Source organism: Dendropsophus ebraccatus, chromosome 6 (genome assembly GCF_027789765.1).
Source record: "Dendropsophus ebraccatus isolate aDenEbr1 chromosome 6, aDenEbr1.pat, whole genome shotgun sequence".
Lineage (NCBI taxonomy): Eukaryota > Metazoa > Chordata > Amphibia > Anura > Hylidae > Dendropsophus > Dendropsophus ebraccatus.
Window position 1 is genome coordinate 36,135,297 of NC_091459.1, and position 26,663 is coordinate 36,161,959.

Genomic DNA, 26,663 nt, shown 5'->3' on the forward strand with positions numbered 1-26,663 from the left:
ACTGCAATGACCAAGCAAGTTTTAATAAACTAAAAAAAAAAATCCCATATTGCTTAAGATTCCCGCAGTGGTAATGAGTGAGTCTGTGCACTCAGCGTAAGGTACAGTGGTTCAGTTTTTGATGTCTTGAGGAACCGAGGCTATAACACACATGCAAATACTCTCACAAGTGAAGACAGGATAAAGACCAAGACACAAGTCAGACTTTTATGGCTCACCTCATACGTGACCTATATTCCTTTATAGTTGTAGAAGGGGGCCTGAGCACAAAGAAAGCGTAAAACCTCCACTACAACGCAACAATTTAAAATGAAAGTATATTTCTGTAGAAGCTATAAACCTTTCTAATATAAAATGGTCTTTGATGTGTTTTGTTCTCACTGGTACTTTATACTTAGATAAAACTAAACTATGCTAACCACTTCAAGAACAGATGTGTGTGCTCTTTACGTAGCCCAAACAAGTTAGCATTTTTGCTACATAGATATTATTCCATTACAGTACTTTCTAACAAAAAAAAAAACAACAACCAATTCACCTTGAAGAGGAGAAAGGAGAAGTCTAGTGAAAATTTTTATTAAAGTATTGTATTGCCCCCCAAAAGTTATACAAATCACCAATATACACTTATTACAGGAAATGCTTATAAAGTGTTTTTTTCCCTGCACTTACTACTGCATCAAGGCTTCACTTCCTTCATAACATGGTGATGTCAGGACTCGACTCCCAGAGCTGTGCGGGCTGTGGCTGCTGGAGAGGATGATGGCAGGGGGATGCTCAGTGTCCCTCCAGTGCCCTGTGTCCCTCAGTGTCCCCCTGCCATCATCCTCTCCTGCAGCCACAGCCCGCACAGCTCTGGGAGTCGGGTGGTGACATCACCATGTTATCCAGGAAGTGAAGCCTTGATGCAGCAGTAAGTGCAGGGAAAAAAGCACTTTATAAGCATTTCCCGTAATAAGTGTATATTGATGATTTGTATAACTTTTGGGGGACAATACAATACTTTAATAAAAACTTTCACCGCACTTACCCTTTAAACTGCATGAAAACGACTGCATAGTCACAGTCCCATTCCCATATACCCATCAAGCAAAGTCAGCTGAAAAACGATTAGGGGGCATTCATACATTCCCAGGCACAGTCCGTAAATATGGCACAACTCCCGACATCATCATTCATCATGATGCCTGGAGCTCTGAAACAGTTCAAATCTTTGCATTACTGTACTGACATGCTGTGTCAGTACATTAGCGCAAAGATTTAAGCGGTTCCGGAGCTCCCGGCATCATCATTATGTTCCGCAGTACACCGTACGCATTAACAGACGGTAGGCGGAACATGTGAATGCCCAGTGTACAATAATTTTTGAGCACAGCGCTGGAGAGCAGTAAAGTGACCACTTTTTTCCCTTTTTTGGACTCTCCGCGATTTTTTTCCCCCTATACTGTGGATAGGGGATAAGTTGACTTTTTTTTATTTTCCTGGAATCCCTCTTTAAAAAGAGAGGCTACAAGGATCCTGTTAGAAAGCGAGAGGCTGACTATAAATAAGAGCTGATCTCAGTGGTCTGCATAGTCTACAAAGCCTTTACTATTTAGAGAAGCAAAACAACTTGAAGTTATACTTGCTATGGCAAGTTCTGCCATAGCAGAAAAATGAATTTATAAAATACCAAGTTTTATATGGTTTCCTTTAAAAATGCCTACTTTTTTTTTATAACAGAAATAATACATTCTTCTCTATTTTCCTCTTATTATGTCTGTAAAACAATGTAGGTCAAGAAAAGGGTTAGCCATAAAAGTTCTGTAGTTCTCGCTAAGTGGCTTGTCCTCTATGCCGTCTTCCGTTACTCATGAGTTCTGTTCTTTCATAAAATTTGCATATGAATTCAGAAAAGTTTGACAAGTGAAAGGTCACATATTAGAAAGAGACATATGAAGATAGAATACTTTAGTAGCAGAAAAGAATTCCATTAATGGCAGATGTAGTCATTGTTTGTACCTTATACAACTGACCATACACATTTACATTAAAGTCGTCCACACTGGCTGACCAGCTAGACCAGAGATAGGGAACCTTCAGCCCTCCAGCTGTTGTGATACTACAATTCACATCATGCCTGGGCAGCCAAAGCAAAGCCAGAAATTTGTAAGTTACTTTTATGAAAAAAAATCTCAAGTCTTCCAGTGCTTATCAGCTGCTGTATGTCCTACAGGAAGTGGTGTATTCTTTGCAGTCTGGACACCAGGAGAGGTTTTCTATAGGGATCTTCAACAGCTCTGGACAGTTCCTGACATAGACAGAGGTGTCAGCAGAGAGACTGGAAAAAATACACCACTTTCTGCAGGGCATACAACAGCTAATAAGAATACACCACTTTCTGCAGGGCATACAACAGCTAATAAGTACTAGAAGAATTAAGATTTTTTTTTTTATAGGAGTAAATTACAAATCTCTGACACTTCCTGGCACCAGTTGATTTGAAAGAAAAAAAAAATTGGTGAACCACCCCTTTAATACTAGTGACTGACATGAAATTCAATATCTACTGTACTGTAATTCACATAGTGACAATAACAGGGGGAAAAGAAGAGAGTAGCTAATACACGGTTTATGACCTTGAGATAAAAAAAAATAATGAAAAAAAAAAATAAGCAGCAAACATGTGGCAGGCCGTGCGCTATTAATCAACTCCTGTACTCTGGAATTAGTAGACATTCGCAGACACTTCCTATATGTTTGCCATATTCCCAGACCATGATGTCATATCCCATTTTCTCATTGTCCTGTGCCACAACTATCTGTATACAATTTATTTTCAGACGTCTGATCAGATATTAGGTGCTTTCCAATATAACTCACAACTCACAGAGTGTTTCGTCTTTCAAATAAGGTTACTGCTTTTGAATAATTATTCTTATTCTTTCATATCTAATACTGTAATGTCCTATAAGAATGTCTTTCACATAATATGCTCACACAGCTTACTGGGAAAGAAATTTTTGCTCCACAAATCAATTAATTAATGATTTAATGTTGATTTTATTTTTTTTTAAATCAACAGGTGTTTTGTTCACAAGTAGTATATAGAGATGTAGCGTGTGTTAACTTGAAAAGGGATAATTTTAACCCTGGCTATGTGTGTGTGCGTGTGTGTGTGTGTGTGTGTGTGTGTGTGTGTATAGCTATTAGGTGTCCCCCTTTCTGTTTAAGGGCGGGTTCACACTACGGAATTCTCGCGGACAATGTCCACGGAATTCCGTCAGCTGGCCGCCCGCACGGGCACATGCTTTTCCGCCGGCTCCATAGACACCATTCTATGGGCCGGCGAATTCGGCGATCAGCTGAAAGAAGTGACATGACACTTCTTTCAGCGTATAGGGGAATACGCCGGCCCATAGAATGGTGTCTATAGGGGCCGGCGGAAAGGCGTCCAGATGTGCGGGCGGACAGCTGACGGAATTCCGCGGACATTGTCCGCGAGAATTCCGTAGTGTGAACCCGCCCAAGCTGTGGACCAGCTAACTCTGTGCCGATATTTGGTCTTCTCTCAGTTCAAAAGAAAAGATCAACCACAGGTGGTCCCAGTCCCTTGCACGCCAACAGATACGGCTTAGTATTGATACTCAAATTGTTCCTCAAAATTTGTGGTATTGAGCTTCCACAAATTAGGGAAGACTTTTTAGATGATTTTTGTAGTGTCTGTAGGAATATGTCCACATTCGTTCAGAAGAGCACTTCCGCTCTTCTTCATCCGAACAATATTTGTTGGGGTTCTGTGTGGGACAGATGAAGCACACAACCACAGACTTTGCTTTGTGCACTGGATAACCCCTTTAAGTCTTTCCTGATATGTTTTATGCCTGACATCCCCTACCATTTTTGTAGTCCGTCTTTGGACCCGTTCTATTTTATCAATGTCCTTTTTGTAGGTGAGGTCTCCAGAACTGGACACAGTATTCCAGAATCCCCCTAAATCCTTCTCCTCTGCAGTCTTTGCTAACATAGAACTGCCGATATGACACTCGGATACAGGATTGGATTATCATATCGTCAGATCTGCGTTAGCAAAGAGAGTGTGTGTGTGTGTGTGTGTGTGTGTGTGTGTGTGTGGGTGTGGGGGGGGGGGGTGACAGTATTACTTTAAACATAAGTATACATACCATACATATGGTCACAGACAGAGATCAGGCTAACAAAAAAAATCATGTTTCCACCCTTTTACACCCACAATATATTCTAAAACAGGACTGACAATATAAGAGATCCTGAGATTACGCGTTTTATTTCGCAATTCTTCCGACACATAGTAGCTGCTCTGTCAAGTTGTCCTTTATAGTCTGCCTATAAAGTTTGGGTTCTATGGTCCAATCCTTATGGTCTTTGGCAAACTTCAGCCTGGCTTTCCTTTGCTTCTCATTGATGAAAAGCTTTTTTCTAGCGTTACATGACTTGAGCCTAGATTCTAGGACACGGTTACGAACTATTCTTGCCGTGCACTTCACCCCAGCTGCCATTTCTTTTGTAGGTCACTTGATCCTGTGGTTGCTGAGTGACATTCGACTAAGGGCCCTATTACACAAAGCGATAATAGGCCAAATCAGGTCGAATGAGCCAATTATCGCTCCGTGTAATAGAGACAACAATCATCTGATGAAACGATCATCGGCTGATGGTTGGTTTAGTTCAGGCTAGGCGTAATAGCGATGCACGGCCTATGGCTGACGATTGCCCAAACACCTGATACCTTAACTCTTCCCACTCCTCGTCTATGTGGCTGCAGCCACTAAGCGGCCTGTCAGCCTATCAGGGGCCGCGGCGGTCCCGTCCTGTGATTGGCTGAGCGGCCTGTCAGTCGACAGGTTGCTCAGACTCTGCTGCTGCCGGGAGCAGGAAGCTGTGGAGCACAGGAGAGAAAACTGGGAGCAAGGAGAGGTAAGGTATCAGGTGTCTGGGCAAGGACCGCATGGACATCGCTAATGATGTCCATGCAGCCCTTACTGCCTGATTATTGGGTCGTCTATTAGGTCCAGCAAATGAGCGCTGATCCAGCAGATTGGCGCTTGTTTACTAAAATGATCGGGCCATAGTCAGTCCACGTAATAGGACCCCAAGAAGCAGGTCATCCTGGTCAACGGAGAGTTACTTTCGCCCCCTGCCGGTCTATAGCTTTATTCTCCCCAATGTCCGCTGCTTGACCTTGTTGTAATGAACGGCAGTCTTCGAAATTGTAATGATGGAGGCAACATGACCCTCATTATCACTCTGGTAGTAAAGCCAGAACTGAGTGCTTCTTTTCCCCACTCAAGACTTTACTTTTCAACTCCTTTGGCGTGGTTATTTTTTAATTTACTTTTGGGCTACTCCTAGCACTCGTTTTGCCGTCCAGCTCGTCCTACTGCAAGAGGATTGTGAAGACCACAGCAGTGTTTCTTTATACTTTTCCTCGTTAAATACGATTTGGTTCAGGTGATCACTAATCAGAAGCACTTTAAGTAGAATGAGGTGGACTCTTGAATGGAATGGCTATCAGACATGTAGAGATGCTGATTTTTAGAAAACTGTGCAGTGGTCTCTTAATTGTTGCTAGAGCTGTATACATACATATATTTTTAACTTTAACAGCCAGAATAAGCATTCACTAAAACTTGCCAATACTAAAGGAAACATAACATAGTAGTAAACAACAAACATCTGGACCAATACTAGGAGGTAAAAAAATGGAAGGTAGAGATACACAAGAGTGTTCAATATGAGAACAATATTCAGCAAACTGAAAGAGTAACATCAGAACTGAAATAATAATGACACCTGGGTATGCAAATACCTTGAATACTAACATAATCATACAGGTCAACGCAAGCTACAAGAAAAGGTAGAGAAATACTAAAAAGAACGATGCTATTAAATACAGCTGGTCTGGTAACAAGTATGTGTATGAACGGTTTCATCGTCAAACGCTCTGTTTCCGCAGCAGTAAAGACAGTGTTTGTCCTTAATCCATGCAGTGCAGATGTGCCCTCTTGAGGCAACAATGAGCATTTTGCAAACTTCTATCTTTGTAAAATTATACTTAAAGGGAACCTGTAAGGGGGATTGACTCTACTAAACCACTACTACACTGCAGACTTTATGAACAGTGCACCAACCTTGTCTTTATCTTGATTTATGGTTAATGCAATCACCCAAGAATAAAGTTTTAGAGGCATTTTTATCAAGGGTTTTTTTTTTTTTTGCTCTTTTTACTGGCCAATATTGAGCTTTTGTGCACAATGTATTTTTTTATGTTTGCTAGATTTCTAATTGTTCAATTGTAACTTTACTGCAGCCCATAAAATGTACCACTTGCTCAAAAAAAATGCTCAAATAATACATTCCCGCCATTATTTTTTCCGCACCGCACGCAAATTAACCCCCTCCCACTGCTGCACAGTAAATAAAGTCACTGCAGCCTATGCCCAAGGCTGCAGCAACGTTAATTTACGATGCAGGATGACACAGGCACAGAAGCTGTGCCTGTGTCATCCGTGGCAGGTCCCGGCTCTCAGTGAAAGCAGGGTCTCAAAATGGGGTCAGCGAAAGCGGGGTCTAGTGCTTACAATTTCACCTATAGATACTGCATTCGGCATGACCACAGCATCTATAGGGCTTCGGACAGAGAATTCTCCCTCTACATGGAGACCTTATGATCCCATAAGCTTAAGTCCAAAACGACCTGGGCATTGAAGAATGAATGACCCATGGTCGTGAAATGGTTAACTATGCAGGCATCAGAACAAAAAGCAGAGTGCACTCAGTTATATCACTGAACATGTAATAATACTCAACAGGGAAGATTCATGGCTGTCAATCATGCCTGTCAATCATGGCTGCTGAGCAAGGTTGCATTCTCTGGACAGTACCTGTTATGGACAGAGGTGGCAGCAGAGAGCAGTGTGTCAGATTAGGAAAAATACACCTCTTCCTGCAGGACATATAGCAGCTGATAAGTACTGTGAGGCTTGAGATTTTTAAATAGAAGTCATTTATAAATCTGTATAACATTCTGACACTAGTTGATTTGAAAACAAATGTTTTATTCCTCTGGGAGTACCCCTTTAAAATTATTAATTATTATTCTCCAGTGATTGCATACACATTAAAACAAGCTAAAGACAAGGTAGGTGCACTGTTAATAAAATATGTAGGGTAGTTGTGGTTTAAAAGCGTCAATCCCCTAATACAGTGCTTCCCAACCTTTTCCACCTCGGGGCACCCTTTGGAAAAAAACAAATTTCCTCGGGGCACCCCTACTAAATAATGTTCTACAAAATAAGAAAACCGTCATACAGTGACTCACAGGTGACGTCTTCTTTGATCTGAGGAGTCACTTTCCCTTTTCCTCTCCATCCAGTCCAGTCCTCCATGATAATTTCTTCCAGCTACTTTTCATCTCTTCAGAACCTGCGAGACAAACAATTTAGGCTCCGCACATTTCTAGCAACTTCCTTTCCTTTCTCCCTCCTGTAGGCCCCCATAGTAACTGCGCTGTTTGGTGTTATGTGCAGTAAAGCGACTAGGAATGTGGGATGCCCCCTGTATGTAGGATCCCCTGCTGTGCCCCCATGAGCTAATAACGCCCCCAGAGGTGCCCCCATAAACTAATAACGCCCCCAGAGGTGCCCCCATGAGCTAATAATGACCCCAGAGGTGCCCCCATGAACTAATAATGCCCCCAGAGGTGGCCCCCATGAGCTAATAATGCCCCCAGAGGTGCCCCCATGAACTAATAATGCCCCCAGAGGTGCCCCCATATACTAATAATGCCCCCAGAGGTGCCCCCATATACTAATAATGCCCCCAGAGGTGCCCCCATATACTAATAATGCCCCCAGAGGTGCCCCCATATACTAGTAATGCCCCCAGAGCTGCCCCCCATATACTAGTAATGCCCCCAAAGGTGCCCCCATATACTAGTAATGCCCCCAGAGGTGCCCCCATATACTAATAATGCCCCTAGAGGTGCCCCCATATACTAATAATGCCCCCAGAGGTGCCCCCTATGAACTAATAATGCCCCCTGCTCTGCCCCTAAAAAAAAAACAAAAAAAAAACATCCTACTCACCTAATCCACGCTGTGGCTGCAGGCAGCAGCTCTCCTCCTCCTCTTCTGGCTCCATCTTGCGAGCCGCGGGGACGGGACCTCCGGCAGGCGTGATGATGTCACATCATCACGCCTGCCGGAGAGGTCACGTCCTGGCCTCCCATAGGCTGCTGGTATGAAGTGCTGGCAGCCTATGGGAGTTAATGTAGGAGCAGGATGATGACACTTCCTGCTCCTACATTATGCTCACTTTAATGTTCCACCCGCTCAGATTGTGGGCGGAACATCAAAGTGATCTGTGCATCCCGAGAAGCTGCGCGGCCGCAGCTTCTCGGGATGCTTAAAGTGACAGCGCACTTTTCCCACCGGGATCCTGCGGCACCCCTGGCGGGTTCTCCCGGCACACCAGTGTCCCAGTTGGGAAACGCTGCCCTAATACATATATTTTATATTTTTTTTTTTATAAAGGGCATAACATTTCCCAAAAAGCTCTACAGATGCAACGAACCTAAGGTCTTACAAAAAATATTACCTAGTTACTTCTAGCGTCAAGCCACAGAGGAAACATCAAAACATATTATCCAAGTTCAAGGAAACCACCTGAAATCAAGTGCCATGAAAACAGCATGTAAACACTGTTAGGATGTAGCCTACAGTAACCATAAAGGAAATTAGACGTGAGCAAATTTACAGTACAAACAAAACGACTCACTCGGCAATCTGCTTATCAGTCTTCTGCGTTTGAAGTCCATGCCACTCTGTGCTGCTCCACCCCGGGTGCCTGGAAAAGCTGGATCCAGTCCTGGGAAACATCTTCCAGGACTGGATCCAGCCTTTCCAGGCACCCGGGGGAGTGGCACAGACTTCAAAGGCAGCACGCTGATGAGCAGATTTGCTTCGTTTGTACTGTAAATTGCTCATCTCTAAATGAAATCCATCAGCAGGTTTGGTCATCCTAACCTGATGAGAGCTCCTTACTGGGGTCAATACACAGGGGCACCATTAATAGTGCGATTCAGTGCACAGTTTTTATTTAAAAAAAAAAAAACTGATTTTATTAATATGTCCATAAGAAATCAAAGCAAAGGAATCCATTAATGAAACTGATCACATTATAGACCTGACAGACAGTTTAGCTTCTTATTACATACAAAAAAACGCAATAAAAACGCAAATGTGGAAACACAGAAGAAATCCATATAATCTGGGGAAATGAATAAACTAACAAGCCCCACAAAACAAAGTGAAAAAGCTATTTAAAAGTTTTGTTACTGATCGGTTTGGCTCAAAATACGGGTGTAAATGTTTTGAAGCAGCGAGTGGTTAACACCTATTAAGAACATGATGATTTTTCTTTATAAAGTGAAAAAGACTGAACATTACAAAAACAATACTTTTGACTGTACGATAAACCTGCGAAGTGCAAGTGGGCAACTGCTTATACATCAGGTAGCTTTCATGATAATAGCTGCAACTTCCGTTCCCAATTAATCATTAGTTTCGGTTTGAGTAGATATTTTTGCCATTTAGCAAACACATCAGCTCAATTATAATTCCTTATACGTCGTATCAAGATATTAAGAGGGTTCATCCAGGCTTACAAAAAAAAAAGTCTTTCTTCCAGAAACAGCACCTCTCCTGTCCTCAGGTTTTGCAGCTCCGTTCTATTAAAGTAAATGGAGCTGAACTGTAATACCACACACAACCAGAGGAGAGGGGTGGACGTAGCTGTGCTTTTTCCAAGCCTAGATAACCCCTTTACAGTGCGTTCACACGTACAGGATCCGCAGCAGATTTGATGCTGTGTTCAGTTATTTAGTTATATTGATATCAAATTTGCTGCGGATCCTGTACGTGTGAACGCACTCTTAAAGACCTACAATGGATAGGCTAGAGACTGGGCTACAACAGAAACTGAAATCACACAGGTATAACAGAAAGAGCAGGGGGGAAAAAGCAAAAAACTATATATCTCAAGTGTGACTAGTATATAATGTTAATCATATTTATTAGAAACAGGAAAATGTACATGTTTTGGGGCTGAGTGGGGCTGCAGTACTCATTTTTAGGGGTGCCCAGGTGGCAGCATCCTACAGCTAACTCCCAGCAACTGTTGTGCGCTGCTAAGGCAAGTAATACAAAATTGCCAGAAGTTCCATAAAACTTCAGGGAGTTTGTTGTGGGATGCTGCCACCTGGGTGATATGATAGCCTTTAAAAGCTGAAATACTCATTCCTAAATTCCCAACACCTCATCCCTACGTACTCATCCCCTAGGAGGGGCAGAACACCTGTCAAAATGATGGGTGTTCTGCTCCTCTTTCAGGATATGTCACCTACATCTTCTGGCTGTGTCTTCTGCTGTACTGCAGCCTCCACTGATGCTCGCCCATAGGAGGCAGAGGTAATGATGCTACTGCATCACCATTAACTCTTTACTCACAGTGGGCTTGGCGCTCTGCACCTGACCTATAGAGTGTAAATACCAATTCAACAGATTTACATTATTCCATTATAGTTCTTGAACTGCTCAGGTCTGGAACAACCTCCCAGAAGGGATTGTGTTCGATAACAGAGGTCTGAGTGTAATCCCCCAGAATAACACAAAAGATGTATCCAATGATACACCCTGGATAAGTTAGTAAGTATCTTCAGTGATTTGCAGTCCAGTCATTTTTGTACATGTGCTTTTTTGAATTTGGAATCTGAATGGGCTTCCGAACATGCATTCTCCCCACCACGTCACAACTATAACTGATGAGACAGAGCTTCCTGCTGCATCTTTACAGCCCCGTCTCCAGCACGAGACCCAGCATAATATAAGTCAATAGCTTAGCACTGGGTCTCACATTAAAGATGGGAGCTATGCTGAAAAATGAGACATTACACTATCATGCATAGTGCTGTACGGCAGTTTGAATTATCCTATTTATATTGAAACTAGTATGTTATACTGTGGCTGTGTTTGTGTTTAGTGTTGCAATGTGTCATGTGATACTTACCTATGCCCATGTGACGTGTAGCCTCACCCTGTTTGGGGCATTCCCAATTTAGTGATTCATGAGGGATTTGGCATATATTCTAGTTCATTTCATTGTGCAAACATGCTGCCATGATTAGGGGTTACCTGCGAAAAGCGTGGCCTGCGATTTTACCTATTTTTGTATAAAGACTTTGGAATTTTTATGGAAGCTGTGGATCCCCTTCTCTATTCTTCGTGACTATAGGTTATCTTTTACATTACATGGGTTATTACAATTTGTTTAGCAGGACAGCTAGGGCTGTAAAAGTACTAACTGTGCTGTACTCTCCAACATAAGTCCTCTGTGCTGCCCTGGTGGTTCTGTTTTCTTACCATCATGATGTCTTATCCCACCACTTCCGATCACACTGCAGTGGGTTCCAAAAGGCATCGGCAGCACATCATGGAGGCAAGTAAACAAAAGCACTTTCAATGCAACGTTCAAAATAAAACACTTACCTGGTATATCCGAAAGGGTATATAACGAAAGCCTCCTTCCTCTGGCGAATATTCCATAAGTTTTCGATTTATGGCCCAAAACTGGTCAAACTTATCTAGGATGCAAAAAATATTTATATATAAATATACATATTGTTTTCACTCAATCGGAAGTTCTACTGAACTATGGAAACACTATGACAACACTGCTAAACTGAAATAGTTTCTATTAAAAAGCAATGATAGATGTCCAAATACCAGGACACTTTATTCATTAGAATTACAATACTGTTCCCGCATGGTGAAAGGCGTAAATTAAAAAAAAAAAAATCAAACACCCGGATTGATGAGTTCTTAAAATTATATATATAAGAAAAAAATGCATACAAAGCAATCAAAAATTTTCTTTACACCAATATGATACGAATAAAAACTAGAGATCTTGGCCCAAAAAATGACACCCCAACAGCTCTGTAGGTAGAAAAATAAAAGCACTATGGCTCTTAGAAGGCGAGGAGGAACATTGCATTAATTTGACCCGGACACCTGAACATCAATGACCTTGGTCATGAGGGGGTTAAAGTGGCCCGATGGTCACTGCATATAACACAAGCTCAAGAGCTGAATCCGCTCTATATGCAGTGATTGTCAACTGTACGTTACAGCTGACACCTGTCTGTATACCAGGGACGGACTTTAATCTAATCCTGGGAGGTTAACCCTGTGCATGGTGCAAAAAAAAAAAAAAAAAAATATTTTATATATTATATATTTATTTTAATAATAATACCAAAACACCAGAATTGCAAAATTTTGGTCATAACATCAGATAAAAAGCAAACAAAATGTCCCATTTTTTTCCATGATAAAATGAATGAGGTCATTGAATAGGTCTATTTGTCCCGCAAAAATTAAGCCCACCTATGGTTCATTTAATGGAAAAATGTAAGGTATGACTCTTTGAATGTGAGGAGTAACAAATTCACAAAAAATCTCATATGGGGAAGGTATTTCACCGGTTCTAAGCTACCAGAGAGAACCTGTGAATGCCCCCTTATACTGTTTGACTATTGCTGGTTAGTTATATCATGATACAAAAACAAATCTGGAGTGATTTATCAAGGTATCCTTATACATGTGTTTATAACATCAGTATACAGTATTTTGTAATAAAATTAACATAAACTAAAAAAAAAAAAAAATATATATATATATATATATATATATATATATATATATATATATATATATATACACATATACACACACACACACACACACACACAGTATACATAAAAAAAATTCAATAATCTGCGGGTTACATTAGTAAAAACATGAACAAAAACAGAACGAGACAAACAAACCAGAGATCTTAAAGCAGCCCATGCTTTGTCATACCGTAAAGTGTTTGTAAAACCATTTCTAATGATCTACAGTAATGATGAATCAGAGCCACATAATAATCGGAGTACTTACTGCTAAATAAAAACTATACGGGGGTGTTTGAAATGTCAATTTTAGTTATGTTCACTAAAAATCATGACCAAGCTTTTTATGAACTCTGAGACGCCAGAGACATTCCTTCCTGATGAAGACTGTAAGTTATTCACACAATGAGGTTGTATTATAGATGTCCAGTATAGTCGATTTATGGACAATATGAATATATTAGTGTCAAATAGAATAAATTCATATTTAGCAATCATTGTCCGGATCGGTCATAAAATGTTATTTTTGTTGCTCTATATAAGCCTACAGTGTACCTGTCATTAGAGAAACATTTAACATCACAGAGATATATAGCAAAGGTTTTGATCTGTCAGGAGACTATCCACCCTTCAGGAAATCGAGCAGAGAGTCTCCCCAAACACTTTGATAGGGACTGCTGGATAGAGATCGCTGCAAGGCAGGGAGTGAAACTCACTACTGTGTGCTTCTCCCCGCCTGTTCTCCTGGGGGGGTTGGGGGGGGGGGGTTCTTGGCAGTGAGAAAAGGTGGTGCCTGTGCCACACTTAAAGGGGTTGTCCGGCAAGCAGAATGCAGCTAAAACCTTCTGCCTGCCGGTGCTAAAACTTTTTCTCTCCCCCATTCCCTTTCAAGTTGCGATCATTGCATGGACAAATCATGCAGCATGCGATGTCCACTTGCTACACAGTGTTTCCGCAATATCTGAGAAAATGCAGCTATTTGACATTGCGTTTGGGTGTTTTGCCCACACACAATGATCGCCCTGCCCCTTCATATTTTGAAAGCCTTACTTCCAAGATGTAAAATTCCAAAAAAGCGAGTGCCAGGACGCAGAAGGCTTCAACCGTCCTCTGCAACCTGGACAACCCCTTTAATATTTCAGCAAATGTTATGTCAAGTGCAAAAGCTTCAAGCAGGTGTGTGCTGCATAGAGGTTTCCCATGAGGGAGGCAACTGGCTCCAAATGTTTATGGTGCAACAGGACAAGGACCCCAAACATGCAGCCAATGTCATGAGGAACTATCTTTAGTGTAAAGAAGACCAGGGAGTCCTGGAAGTGATTATATGGCCCTCACAGAGCCCTGATCTCATGGGGTCTGTCTTGGATCACATGAAGAGACAGAAGGATGGGAGCAAGCCTACATCTACAGTTCTCCTTGCCGAGGTCGTTTAAAAACTGGGTGTTCGTATATCTAGATTACTTGATGCTGTTTTGAAGGCAAAGGGCGGTCACACCTAACAATTATGTTTATTCACTTTACATTTTGTTGATTAGAATAAGGAGAGAACTACTAACTCTTCTATTTTTTTAAAAGAATTTTCACTTATTTTTCCACACCTGCCTAAAGGTTTTGCACATTATTATATTTAAGCATTCATTTCTATTTATTGTTGGATATCACAACAATAAATCGAGGCATAACTGCTATTTTCCTAAACTGCACCTAAGCAGGGGTAAGAAAGTCACAAAACCACATCCTGTAGGTAACAAGTAGACATAACCATAAGAAATAATACCATGTTGTTAGGCTGCGCTCTACACACGTAAACCAAAGCTTTCGACAAAGGAAAGTACTGTATGTTTTCGATTTGTGTACAGAGTGTTTTGTCAGCATTAACAGATTTTTATTTGCATTCATCAAAAAAGAATTTCACCATGGATTATTCTGTCAAGTGTCGCTGTCGTTTAATTTAAAAAAAATTTCCAGAAATCAATAAAACAGGTGATTTTAAGAAACTTATTTACAGCTACATCACTGGGCTATCTCCTCTGAAGTAAGCACTGACCTCTCTGACCTCTGAATAGCGCTTTTACACAGCTCCCGCTGTGTAATCCTTTGTTCTCTGCTCTCTGCTACCAACTAATCTCCCTCCTCCCCTCTCCATAGAACAGACAGGGGCTCGTCTGTTGCAACAAGACGTGATTTCCTAATAATGAGCAGTGAATCAGAGAGGGGAGAGGGGGGGGACCTGGGGAAAGTCTTTTTGAATGCAGATAATGCCATATTTGCCTAATAAACCCAATTAAAAAGTTTCTTAAAATCGCCTGAACTATTGATTCGTGCAAAAAAATTAAATAAAAAATACGACAGTGACAGGACCAGGTCTTACTTAGATTGCTACTTGCTGCAGATTATAAACTTTTTTAAACGAAAGAGAAGAGCATTCCCCGCACTAACAGCAGGTTAGAAGACTCTGACCCATGTTCTCATAGAGCGCAGACCACTAAGTATGAAGTTATAAAGATGTAAATTAGGCAGTTTGGTTCATTCGGGGTTCAAATGAACTAATGAGTTATATACATTTACAGTGTAATTCTATATAAAAAAATATCACGTCTTCCAGTACTTATCAGCTGATGTATGTACTGCAGGAAGAGGTGTATTCTTTCCAATCTGTCACAGTGCTCTTCTGCTGCCACCTCTGTCCGTGTCACAAACTGGACAGTAACTGTCATGGACAGAGGTGGCAGCAGCGAACCCAGTGTAAGACTGAAAAGAATACACCACTTCCTGCAGGACATACGGCAGATGATAAGAATTGGAAGACTTGAGAATTTTAAGAAGTAAATTACAAGTTTATATAACTTTCTGACACCAGTTAATTAAAAAAATTGGTTTTCAATGGAGTTTCCCTTTAACCTCTTAAAGGGGTTGTTCGGCGATAAAAAATTATTCACAGAATAACACACATTACAAAGTTATACAACTTTGTAATGTATGTTATGTCTGTGAATGCCCCCCTTCCCCGTGTTTCCCCCCACCCACGCTAGACCCGGAAGTGTGGTGCATTATACTCACCGCATCTCGTGTCGTCCACGGTCTCCGATCGTCAGCAGTGACGTCTTCTTCGGGAGGCCGGCGGATATTTCCGAGTGCCGGCCGCCCTCTGCAGCGTCATCCGAAGCTCAGCCGCGATTGGCTGAGCATAACTGTGCTCAGCCAATCGCGGCTGAGCGGCTGATGACGCGGCCACGTCATCAGCTGCTCAGCCGCGATTGGCTGAGCACAGTTATGCTCAGCCAATCACGGCTGAGCTTCGGATGACGCTGCAGAGGGCGGCCGGCACTCGGGAAGATCCGCTGGCCTCCCGAAGAAGACGTCACTGCTGAGGATCGGAGACCGTGGTCGGCACGTGACAGGTAATGTATAGCGCACCACACTTCCGGGTACACGGGTGGGGGTGGTGGGACACGGGGAAGGGGGCCATTCACAGACATAACATACATTACAAAGTTGTATAACTTTGTAATGTGTGTTATTCTGTGAATAATTTTTTATCGCCGGACAACCCCTTTAAGGACCCATGAAGTAGGGGTACATCATGGAATCCTGTCACTTAAGGACCCATGCCGTACACGTACGTCATGGAGTCCTGCAGTGCTTTGAAGTGAACTCAGGAGCTTAGCTCACTTCAAAGCATGTGGGGAGCGGCTGCTCTATGCAGGCAGGTCCTCACTGTTAATGACGGGCCACCGCTGTGCTCCTGTCACTGACCGATCGTTGTATCTGATTGCCAGAGGTCTCTTACCTTCCTCCCGACAGTCAGATCGGGGATCACTGTATAGAGCCTGCACAGGCAGGCTCTATACAATGATCGCAGATTACACTAATCAACGCTATGCTAAAACACACCATAGCCCCTACCGCAATAAAAGTATACATCACCCCCCTTTCCCATTTTATAAATAAAACACATAAAAATAAAAACATAAAATATACCGTAGCATGCGTAATCGTCTGATCTATTAAAATAAATCAATATTGTACCCGCACGGTGAACGGCGTAAACAAAAAGCAGTAAAAAAAAACCGCCAGGATTGTTTATTTTAATTTTATTTTATTTAAAATAAAATAAAAATTGATCAATACATCTCATCTACACAAATATGGTATAAATAAAAACTAGAGATCATGGCGCAAAAAAATTATACCCTATACAGCTGCGTATGTGAAAAAATAGAAACACTATAAGAGTTAAAAAAGGGTAAATAAAATAGTAAAACATTAGAAAAGCTATATAAACTGCATATCGCTGTATTCAGACTGACCTATAGAATAAAGATAAAATCTCAGTTTTACTGTAAAGTGCATTACATAAACACAATTTGCAATCCCAATTTCACCCATAAATGATATTTTGGGGGTTCCGTCATACATAGTATGGTAGATCACCTTACAAAGTTCACCTCTTCCTGAACAATACAAGCCCTTACACGGCCCTGTAGCTGGAAAAATAAAAAAGAGTTATGGCTCTTAGAAGACAAGGAGGAAAAAACGAGAAAAAAAAACGATTTTGGGCTGTCCTTAAAGGGTTAATTGTGACTACTTTTGGTTTATTTTCTTTACATATGTGCTTTCTGTGCTCGAGTCAGAAAATGACCTTTGCTGTGTAAACGTCTATTCAGTCTCCTTCCCCCAGTTCTGAGCTGCTGCTTTCTGCTGAACACACGAAATACTGTGTGTGAGCCTCTCTCTCCATCTCTCTCTCTCTCCTCCCTCTCTTTTAAGACAGCTGATGTAAACTAATGCCTATCTGTAACTTTACCTAAGATTAACCCTCCCAGCATTACAAAGAAGCTACAAAGTTGCAGATAAAGTCTTCCAGGGACTTCTTTAGGTGGAGACAGAGAGAAAAGCGCAAACACAGATTTTTGTGTCTTTAGCAGAAAGCAGCAATTCAAAACTAGGAAAAGGAGACTGAACAGCTATTAACAAGTATGGAAGGGATTGTTAATCTCACCATGAGCAGCAACATATGAGGTTATGTTTGAGTGGAATATCCCTTTAATGTGTCACATAATGTACTTGAAAACCTTTACAAATGATTTGTGGTGTGGATATATAAGTTAATATAATCAAACTTTGGTTTGTTTGGGGGGAGGGCGGCAGTTTTTTTTTTTTTATTGGTGCCATGTCTTTCTGAACAACATGTAAGTTGAGGCATCCGTCACAGTGACTGCAGAAACTCATTTCAATGACTCAGAATTCAGAATATCCATACGTAAGACAAATGGCTTTGATCTCTGAAAAGATTGGAAGAAATACAATAATAAGATCATGTTTGTGTGCGGTTATCTAAGGCGGGGTTTCCTATTGGTGCCAACTGCAAAACAATCCTTATGAACTAAAATCAGATTGTTGTGGAAAGTGAAAAAAGGCTGCAAACAGTTGCCTATGTAAATATTAGGGTTTTGTGGGCTGCAAACTCCTCTAATGCCCTCTGGCCGCTGCTGACAGCTTTATACCTGTGTGGGGTAATAGGTAGAAAGCTTGTCAGACCATAAAGTAAAAACATTTATGCGCCATCACTCAAAGTTAAGGCCCTATTACACGGAACGATTATCGGACGTTATGCTGCGTTTTTATGAAGCATAATTCGCCCAATTGATCGTTTTAACGATTTTGAAGCAACAATTTGGTTTTTATAACGATCAGCGTTTAGACGAATATATCGTTAGAAAAATCGTAAGAAAAATCTTTAATGCAATCGTTTTTAAGCCCACCTTTTACATAGGGTGAAACTTTGAAAGACTGTTTACACGAAACGATCTGCGAATTTTTAGCGACCGATTTGAGAACATGTTGAAAGATCAAAATGAATGATTTTTCGCTCATCGCTTGATCGTTTGCTGTGTTTACACTAAACAATTATTGCTCAAATGCGATCGTTATTGCCAAAATTCAAACGATAATCGTTCCGTGTAAAAGCAGCATTACGGCAAATAATCATCCTGTGTAATTGAACACAACGATTAGCCGACATGAACAATGTCGGCTGATCGTTGTTGTCATTTGTCTTTCAACATATTGAAAGACAAACGACTCGTATAGCAGCAATCTGCTGCTGTCGCTCAGTGGAATAGGACCGCTGCTATATGCTATGGGCTGCCCGGACGATCAAGCGATCACCCAGGCAGTGCCCCTGGCTCTCACCAGCTCGACGTGTGTAACAGCGGCGGCGGCAGCAAGCGGGGAACGCCGTTCATGCTTGTTTGCTCCTCACAGTTGCCCCATGTAATAGGGGCTTCAGAGTTGAGTGAACTTTAAAGGGAACCCTCCACCATGAAAATGCTGCCTAAGCTATCGGAATCATGTTATAGAGCAGGTATAGCTGAGCAGATAGATAGACATATTCTATCTATATGCAAAAAAGGGGTCTATGGAGTCTCAAAACATGGGAATATCCAGATATCCCTCCAGAGAAGGAAAGCCTGTTGCCACAGGGTGCCTCCCAGTGGGGAGATCACCAAACCACCCTGATACGTAGCCCCTTAAAGGGAACCTGTCATCCCCCGTGCCGGGGTGACAGGCTCCCGACCCCCCGCTACAGCCCCCTATACTCACCTGATCCTGCCGGGTCCCACTTCTGGATCCGGTCGGTTGACGGAGATCTCAGCCGATGAGGTCTCAATCACCCGACCGGATCCAGAAGCGGGACACGGCGGGATCAGGTGAGTATAGGGGGCTGTAGCGGGGGGTCGGGAGCCTGTCACCCCGGCACGGGGGGGGGGGTGACAGGTTCCCTTTAAGTCCCACTTGGTTGCGAGTATTGCAACATAAATAGGGAAATACCAGGGTGGCCACTTTTGCGTCAAAGTCTAACGAATATTGCGACATGACAAGGGTTACCGAGGCCAGGCATCCATCCACAGACAGCTGTTTTGGGGTATTTGGCCCTTGTCAGTGTGGAGCAGGCTACCAGGGGCTACCTGGTGTAAATATGGTACACTAGTAAAATATAGTATGAGAACTGCTAAATTTACCCTTTACATCTATGAAGAGACGTCAGAATGCAAAAAGGGATGACAGTGTCACTCTAATGGTGCTGATTTGAAGTCGCAGATTCAAAGCAAATCAAATCTGCTGCATATATATATATATATATATATATATATATATATATATATATATACATACACACACACACACACACACACACACACACACACTCGATGCTTTAGCATGGAAACATCAAATAATGATATCTGCTGCGGATCCTGTACGTGTGAACGCACCCTAAAGAGGTATTCCAGGAAAAATCAACTTTTCCCCTATCCATACAGATGGTATGGACCATTGGACCTGTGGAGAGCTTCGACCTGTGGATAGGGGAAAAGCTGATTTTTTTCCTGGGAATCTGTCTCTAGGTTTATTATGCCTTAAATGAGGGTAACAAACTAGTGACAGAAATGCTGAAAAGATTAGTGTATAACTTACATTGTTCTGTTCATTTGTTCTCCTTATATACAGGTAAATGATATTTTCTTCCCGCACCCCTCCCCCTGCCATCCAGCTGCTGATTGACAGTTGACTGCCTATACACAGCAAAAGATAACTGCCAATCAGCAGCTGTGGGTGGAGTTTTCTGCATCTCATGAATATCCAGGACTAATGGGCTCATGCACATAATGAAGAGGACTACTTATTGTCCATGTTATTCAGGAGGATATCTCTAAACAGCTGCACAGAACAATGTAAGTGATACATCAGTCTGTTCAGCTTCTCTGTCACTACTTTATGCTACCCTGAGATAGGACACCATAAACCTGCTGACAGAGTCCCTTTAATTCTACTCCAAGTGAATTATCAAACTTTAAACCAGATAAGTGTTTCCATAAATACAAAAATTATATAGAATCATGTATTACTGATATAAAAATAAAGAAGATCACACACATTTTTCTAATGAAAGTGTCAGTCACGGTAAGGAAAGTGACTATCACCAGCCTGAAATGATTAAGATAAGAATGGGAGACAGAAAATCCCCAGACATGAAAACAGAGAAGGCATGATGTCTCTGTAGTCACCGGAGTACTTGTACACTTCAAAATGAAAATAAATCACGGGTTACATGACGTCATTATACAAACTAACATCAACGTGGTTGCTTTAATGTGAATAAATGCAAATACCACATTCAAACAAAATGTATCCCCCCCCAATACACAAAATCGAACCACATAACATAAATATTAACAATGACTTCACTCTTGACCGACTCTAGTTGAGATATTTTCCATGTTACAACATAGTAATCCCTAAAACAAATGCCGAGGTGTGCATGGTCTTCTATAGGTTAAAGGCAACATATAGAGCCATATTGGCTCATAAAGAGCCAAAGCAGAAATTAGTTATGAGACAGAAGGTTAAAGGGGTTATCCAGCGCTACAAAAACATAGCCACTTTCTTCCAGAGACAGCCCCACTCTTGTCTCCAGCTTGGGGCGGGGTTTTGCTGCTCAGTTTCATTGAAGTGAATGGAGCCTAATTGCAAACCGCACCTGAACTGGAGACAAGAGTGGGGCCGTCTCTGAAAGAAAGTGGCCATGTTTTTGTAGCACTTGATAACCCCTTTAAAAAGAAGACACCTGTGCCATGGAGGACAACAATGCACAAAGTTTAATATCCACAACACACTACAATTCTCTACAGGAATCCCCACTTAAAGACGTTGTCCGGGCAAAATTAACTTGCCCCCTATCCACAGGATAGAGCGCTGGTGGCCGCATACCATGTCCGCTTGCCAGTTATAGAGGGAACCTGGGACATGATGTGCAAGGCCTGCTGTCAGTCAGTGGCCAAGATGGGACCTCGCTACGGACGCTGACTGGCTGAGCGGTCCTGGCACGTTAACGCCCTGGTCCCCTCTCTATCCGGAGAGGTGGTACGCGACCAGCGCTGAAGTCAGGAAGGAAAGTCCAGGTTTTTCTTGGCACAAAAATCCACACAGCCCAGAAGTCTCCTATAAAGTGTATTTATATTTATTATTACAGTATTATTTTTTTTCTTATTGTTCTAGGCATTTAGACCAGAAGGCATGGCCGAACAAGGACAATTAAACCCAAATACGGTAAATTTTAGGGAAAATGTTCTACTCTGCAGCTGGAAAAAAAAACATGTTTGCCAAAATAATTGAATGAAAATCTGTGAATGTGTTGATACATGCAGATGGAACTGTCATACACTAGACAATGATTTCTTTTAACTGAAGAAAGTAATTACAACACATGAAAATGCATAAACTCCTCTTCTGAAGCCTGAAGAATAACCTTACATAAAAGCACAGCATTGTTTGTGAATTGCGGAAGTAAGGCATAAAGTGACCTAGATGGCATGAAACAAGTGCGGCTGCCTAACCCTGTACAGTGTACCTATGACATGTGAAAATGGCATTGCCCACAACCACAAACAAGTATAAGGTGGATTTGAAAAACAAAAACCCAATTGAAGTTACATTCTCCCACCCATGGAAACCACATAAAGAGTCTTGTTGCGCCTGTGTTTTCGATGGATCTCTTCCAGTTGTGGCCATAATTGAGCTGATGCACTGGTAAATGAAGTCTTCTCACTTGTGAAATATTCGAGCTGCCTCTGTTGTGAATGTGAACTAACAAAGTCAACAGCAAATAATAAAGTCAAGCAAGTGTTCAGTAATAACTTGGACTTCCTCCATCTTGTTAGGAAACATGTTCTTACACGCGAGTCAGAATACTTATAATTCATCTTCAAATTTCACAAAGGGACAGAGAGGGGATATATATCATCTAAGGCAGTCATGTCAAACTCTGGCCCGTGGTGCCACCATTTTTGGCCCGCCAGGCAACTCAGAGTTTTAATTACATCTGGCCCGCCATGGCTATTATATAAGAAACTATGGGGGAGGGCTGGCTACTATATGAGACTATGGGGGAGGGCTGGCTACTATATGAGACTAGTGGGGACGGCTGGCTACTATATGAGACTAGTGGAGAGGGCTGGCTACTATATGAGACTAGTGGGGAGGGCTGGCTACTATATGAGACTAGTGGGGAGGGCTGGCTACTATATGAGACTAGTGGGGAGGGCTGGCTACTATATGAGACTAGTGGGGAGGGCTGGCTACTATATGAGACCAGTGGGGAGGGGTGGCTACTATATGAGACTAGTGGGGAGGGCTGGCTACTATATGAGACCAGTGGGGAGGGCTGGCTACTATATGAGACTACAGGGGAGGGCTGGCTACTATATGAGACTAGTGGGGAGGGCTGGCTACTATATGAGACCAGTGGGGAGGGGTGGCTACTATATAAGACTAGTGGGGAGGGGTGGCTACTATATGAGACTAGTGGGGAGGGCTGGCTACTATATGAGACCAGTGGGGAGGGCTGGCTACTATATAAGAGACTAAGAGGGAGGGCTGGCTACTATATGAGACTACAGGGGAGGGCTGGCTACTATATATGAGACTATGGGGAGGGCTGGCTACTATACAAGAGACTATGAGGGAGGGCTGGCTACTATATGAGACTATGGGGGAGAGCAGGCTACTTTATAAGAGACTATGGGGGAGGGCTGGCTACTATATAAGAGACTATGGGGGAGGGCTGGCTACTATATAAGAGACTATGGGGGAGGGCTGGCTACTATATAAGAGACTATGGGGGAGGGCTGGCTACTATATAAGAGACTATGGGGGAGGGCTGGCTACTATATAAGAGACTATGGGGGAGGGCTGGCTACTGTATGAGACTATAGGGGAGGGCTGGCTACTATATGAGATTATGGGGGAGGGCTGGCTACTATATAAGACACTATGGGGGAGGGTTGGCTACTATTTGAGACTATTGGGGAGGGCTGGTTACTATAAAAGAGACTATGGGGAGGACTGGCTACTATATGGGACACTTGGGGGGCTGGCTACTATTTGGGCACTATTGGAAGGGCTGGCTAATATGTGGGGCAACTTTGGGGGGATTGACTATTATATGGGTTATATGATAGCAATTTATCATATCATTTATCATAGTGCACAGGGCTGGGGGACACACACCACTGACACACCGCACGCTGCTCTGACAGTGCCAGCACCTCAGCATTCACACTCGAATTATTATCAAGGTTGGCCCGCAACTTTGTCCAATTTTTTTAATTTTGGCCCACTATGTATTTGAGTTTGACACCCCTGATCTAAGGGGTTCACATCAAGTTTGTGCTGTATATCTGGGATATCTTTAAAAACATATTCTGACGTATACTGTGGTGTAGCTATAGACTTTACAAATATATGAATTGACAGAGCAGGGATCTTTCTAATGATCTTCTTATACTAAGGCCTGTAACAAAAGAAAGAAAGAATAGGACATCCCATGTGTCTAGAGGGAATAAGGTTTCACCATTGAACCTATGGAATTCAATGTTCTAGAACACAGTTGGTTTTGTCGCTCTGTGTAACAGAAGAAGAGGCAGCAGACCGCCACTGACTTCAATTGGCCACCCAAACTACGTAAGAATTGTTCGGGTGGCCCCTCCCACTGCTCCCTGCCTGTGCATGTAATAACACATGCAGCGAACATGGAAAAAGGGGGAAGCGAGCGCTGAACTGACAAGTCAGCACTCGCTTTCCCTGAAACATCGGGCTGAGCAATAGGGCCTTTAAACTAACCGGAGAAACATCTTCCTCCTTTGTTAACTTGTTCTCTACCATCTGCAGTTTAACAGTCTTCTGTCCCTACTTACATTTGTGCCACTGAACACTAATAGTCCCAGCATTCCACCTAGGGCATGGAATAACAAGCTCAAGAAGATAAAGCCATTTCACATTCAGCTGGCTTACGCAGATGACTATAGTCAGAGAGATACCCAGTGGGGAACCAAATTGTAACAGCTTTTTTGACAAAATGACTTTATAATTTCCATTTTTTGGGAAAATACAATATAATGAGTGGAAAGCTCATATATGGAAGCCTAATGTAACTCAAGAACACAATTACCTGAAAATGCTTCATTTCTTATGCCCATTATAATCTGCACTGCTCTAAGAGGGAGAGAAGACAGAAGACTTTATATCGTGAACAAATCTTTGGTTCTGGATATAGAGAACTGAACAGACGCTAAAGGAATTTAAATGTTGTCTCTCTGTTTCAGCCCCAATTTTAACAGTCCAGTTTCTCGACAAGCAGCAGCAGATGTATCTGTGCGCTGTGAGTCACTTGTCACACATGCTACTTTCTTTTCTTTTCTTTGTGGTAGTTGACAGTGTTTCACTGGGACATTAGAAATGATCGCATACGAACAAAAACACCAGCTTTATAAGAAATATACTGAAAAGAACATTCTATCTTGGTTTCACTAGCTTTTCTTATTTCTCTTTTGCAAATTGCTGAGAGATCCAAATTAGCTTTTGAAAGTTTTCGAAAGATGTTTCATAAGCTGTTCTGTATGTTAGAAAGTCGGTCAACAGTTTCTAAGATGTGACAAAACATCCAATACTCGTGTGCCGCTTCAGCCCAGAAACAGAGGCAGTTTGAACTAGATGTTTTAAAATAAATACGCCATGAATATCAAACTCTAAGGGCCCTTTTACACAGAAAGATTATCTGACAGATTATCTGCCAAAGATTTTAAGACAAAACCAGGAACAGACTATAAACAGAGACCAGGTCATAAAGGAAAGCCTGAGATTTCTCCTCTTTTCAAATCCAGTCCTGGCAGTTTCTCCCGAGTACGGAAATACCCCACATGTGGCGATAAAGTGCCAAGCGGGCGCAGGACGAGCCTCCAAAGGGAAGGAGCGCCAATTGGCTTTTGGAAGCTGAATTTCACTGAAAAGGATTTCAAGGGCCATGTCGCATTTACAGAGCCCTCGTGCTGCCAAGACACTGGAAACCCCCCACAAGTGACCCCATTCTGGAAACTACACCCCTCAAGGAATCTAACAAGGGGTGCAGTGAGCATATGGACCCCACTGGTGACGGGCACAAATGTGGAACAATGTGACGTAAAAGTAAAAAATTTCATTTTTTCACTTTCATGGCACAAATGTGCCCGTCATCAAGGGGTCCATATCCTCACTGCACCCCTTGTTAGATTCCCTGAGGGCTGCAGTTTCCAGAATGGGGTCACTTGTGGGGGGTTTCCAGTGTTTTGGCAGCACGAGGGCTCTCTAAATGCGACATGGCGTTCATCATCCATTCTAGCCAAATCCAACCTCCAAAATCCAAATGGCGCTCCTTCCCTTCGGAGGCTTGCCCTGCGCCCACATGGCGCTTTATGTCCACATGTGGGGTATTTACGGACTCGGGGGAAATTGCTCTACACATTTTGTTTTTTTTTCCTCTTTTAACCCCTTGTGAAAATGATAAATTCAAGGCTAAACCAACATTATAGTGTAAAAAATGTAATATTTCATTTTCACGCCACATTGTTCCACATTTGTGCCCGTCACCAGTGGGGTCCATATGCTCACTACACCCCTTGTTACATTCCCTGAGGGGTGCAGTTTCCATAATGGGGTCACTTGTGGGGGGTTTCAACTGTCTTGGCAACACAGGGGCCTTTTGAATGCAACATGGCCCCTCGAAATCCATTCCATCCAAATCCAGCCTTCAAAAACCAAATGGCGCTCCGTCCCTTCGGAGGCTTACCCTGCACCCGAGTGGCGCTTTATGTACACATGTGGGGTATTTCCGTACTCAGGGGAAATTGCGCTACACATTAAATGTTTTTTTTTTATCTTTTAACCCCTTGTGAAAATGAAAAAATCATGACAAGATTAATGATTGAGTAAAAATTTTACAAAAATTACACTAAATGTTGGTCTAGCCTTGATTTTTTTTCCATTTCCACAAAAAGAAAATGAACACAAAACGTGTAGGGTAGTTTCCCCTGAGTAC

At 42.2% G+C, this 26,663-nt stretch overlaps 1 protein-coding gene across 5 annotated transcripts in view; it reads right to left on the bottom strand.

The window, feature by feature from the left end:
• The window catches only part of ATG5 (autophagy related 5), an 85,999-nt gene that overhangs the window by 32,265 nt on the left and 27,071 nt on the right, over window positions 1-26,663 (bottom strand). For all 5 annotated transcript variants that reach the window (XM_069974790.1, XM_069974791.1, XM_069974789.1 and 2 more), the window contains exon 6: window positions 11,565-11,659. In XM_069974790.1, the coding sequence (XP_069830891.1) occupies window positions 11,565-11,659 (95 nt within the window). The remainder of the gene's footprint in view (window positions 1-11,564; window positions 11,660-26,663) is intronic.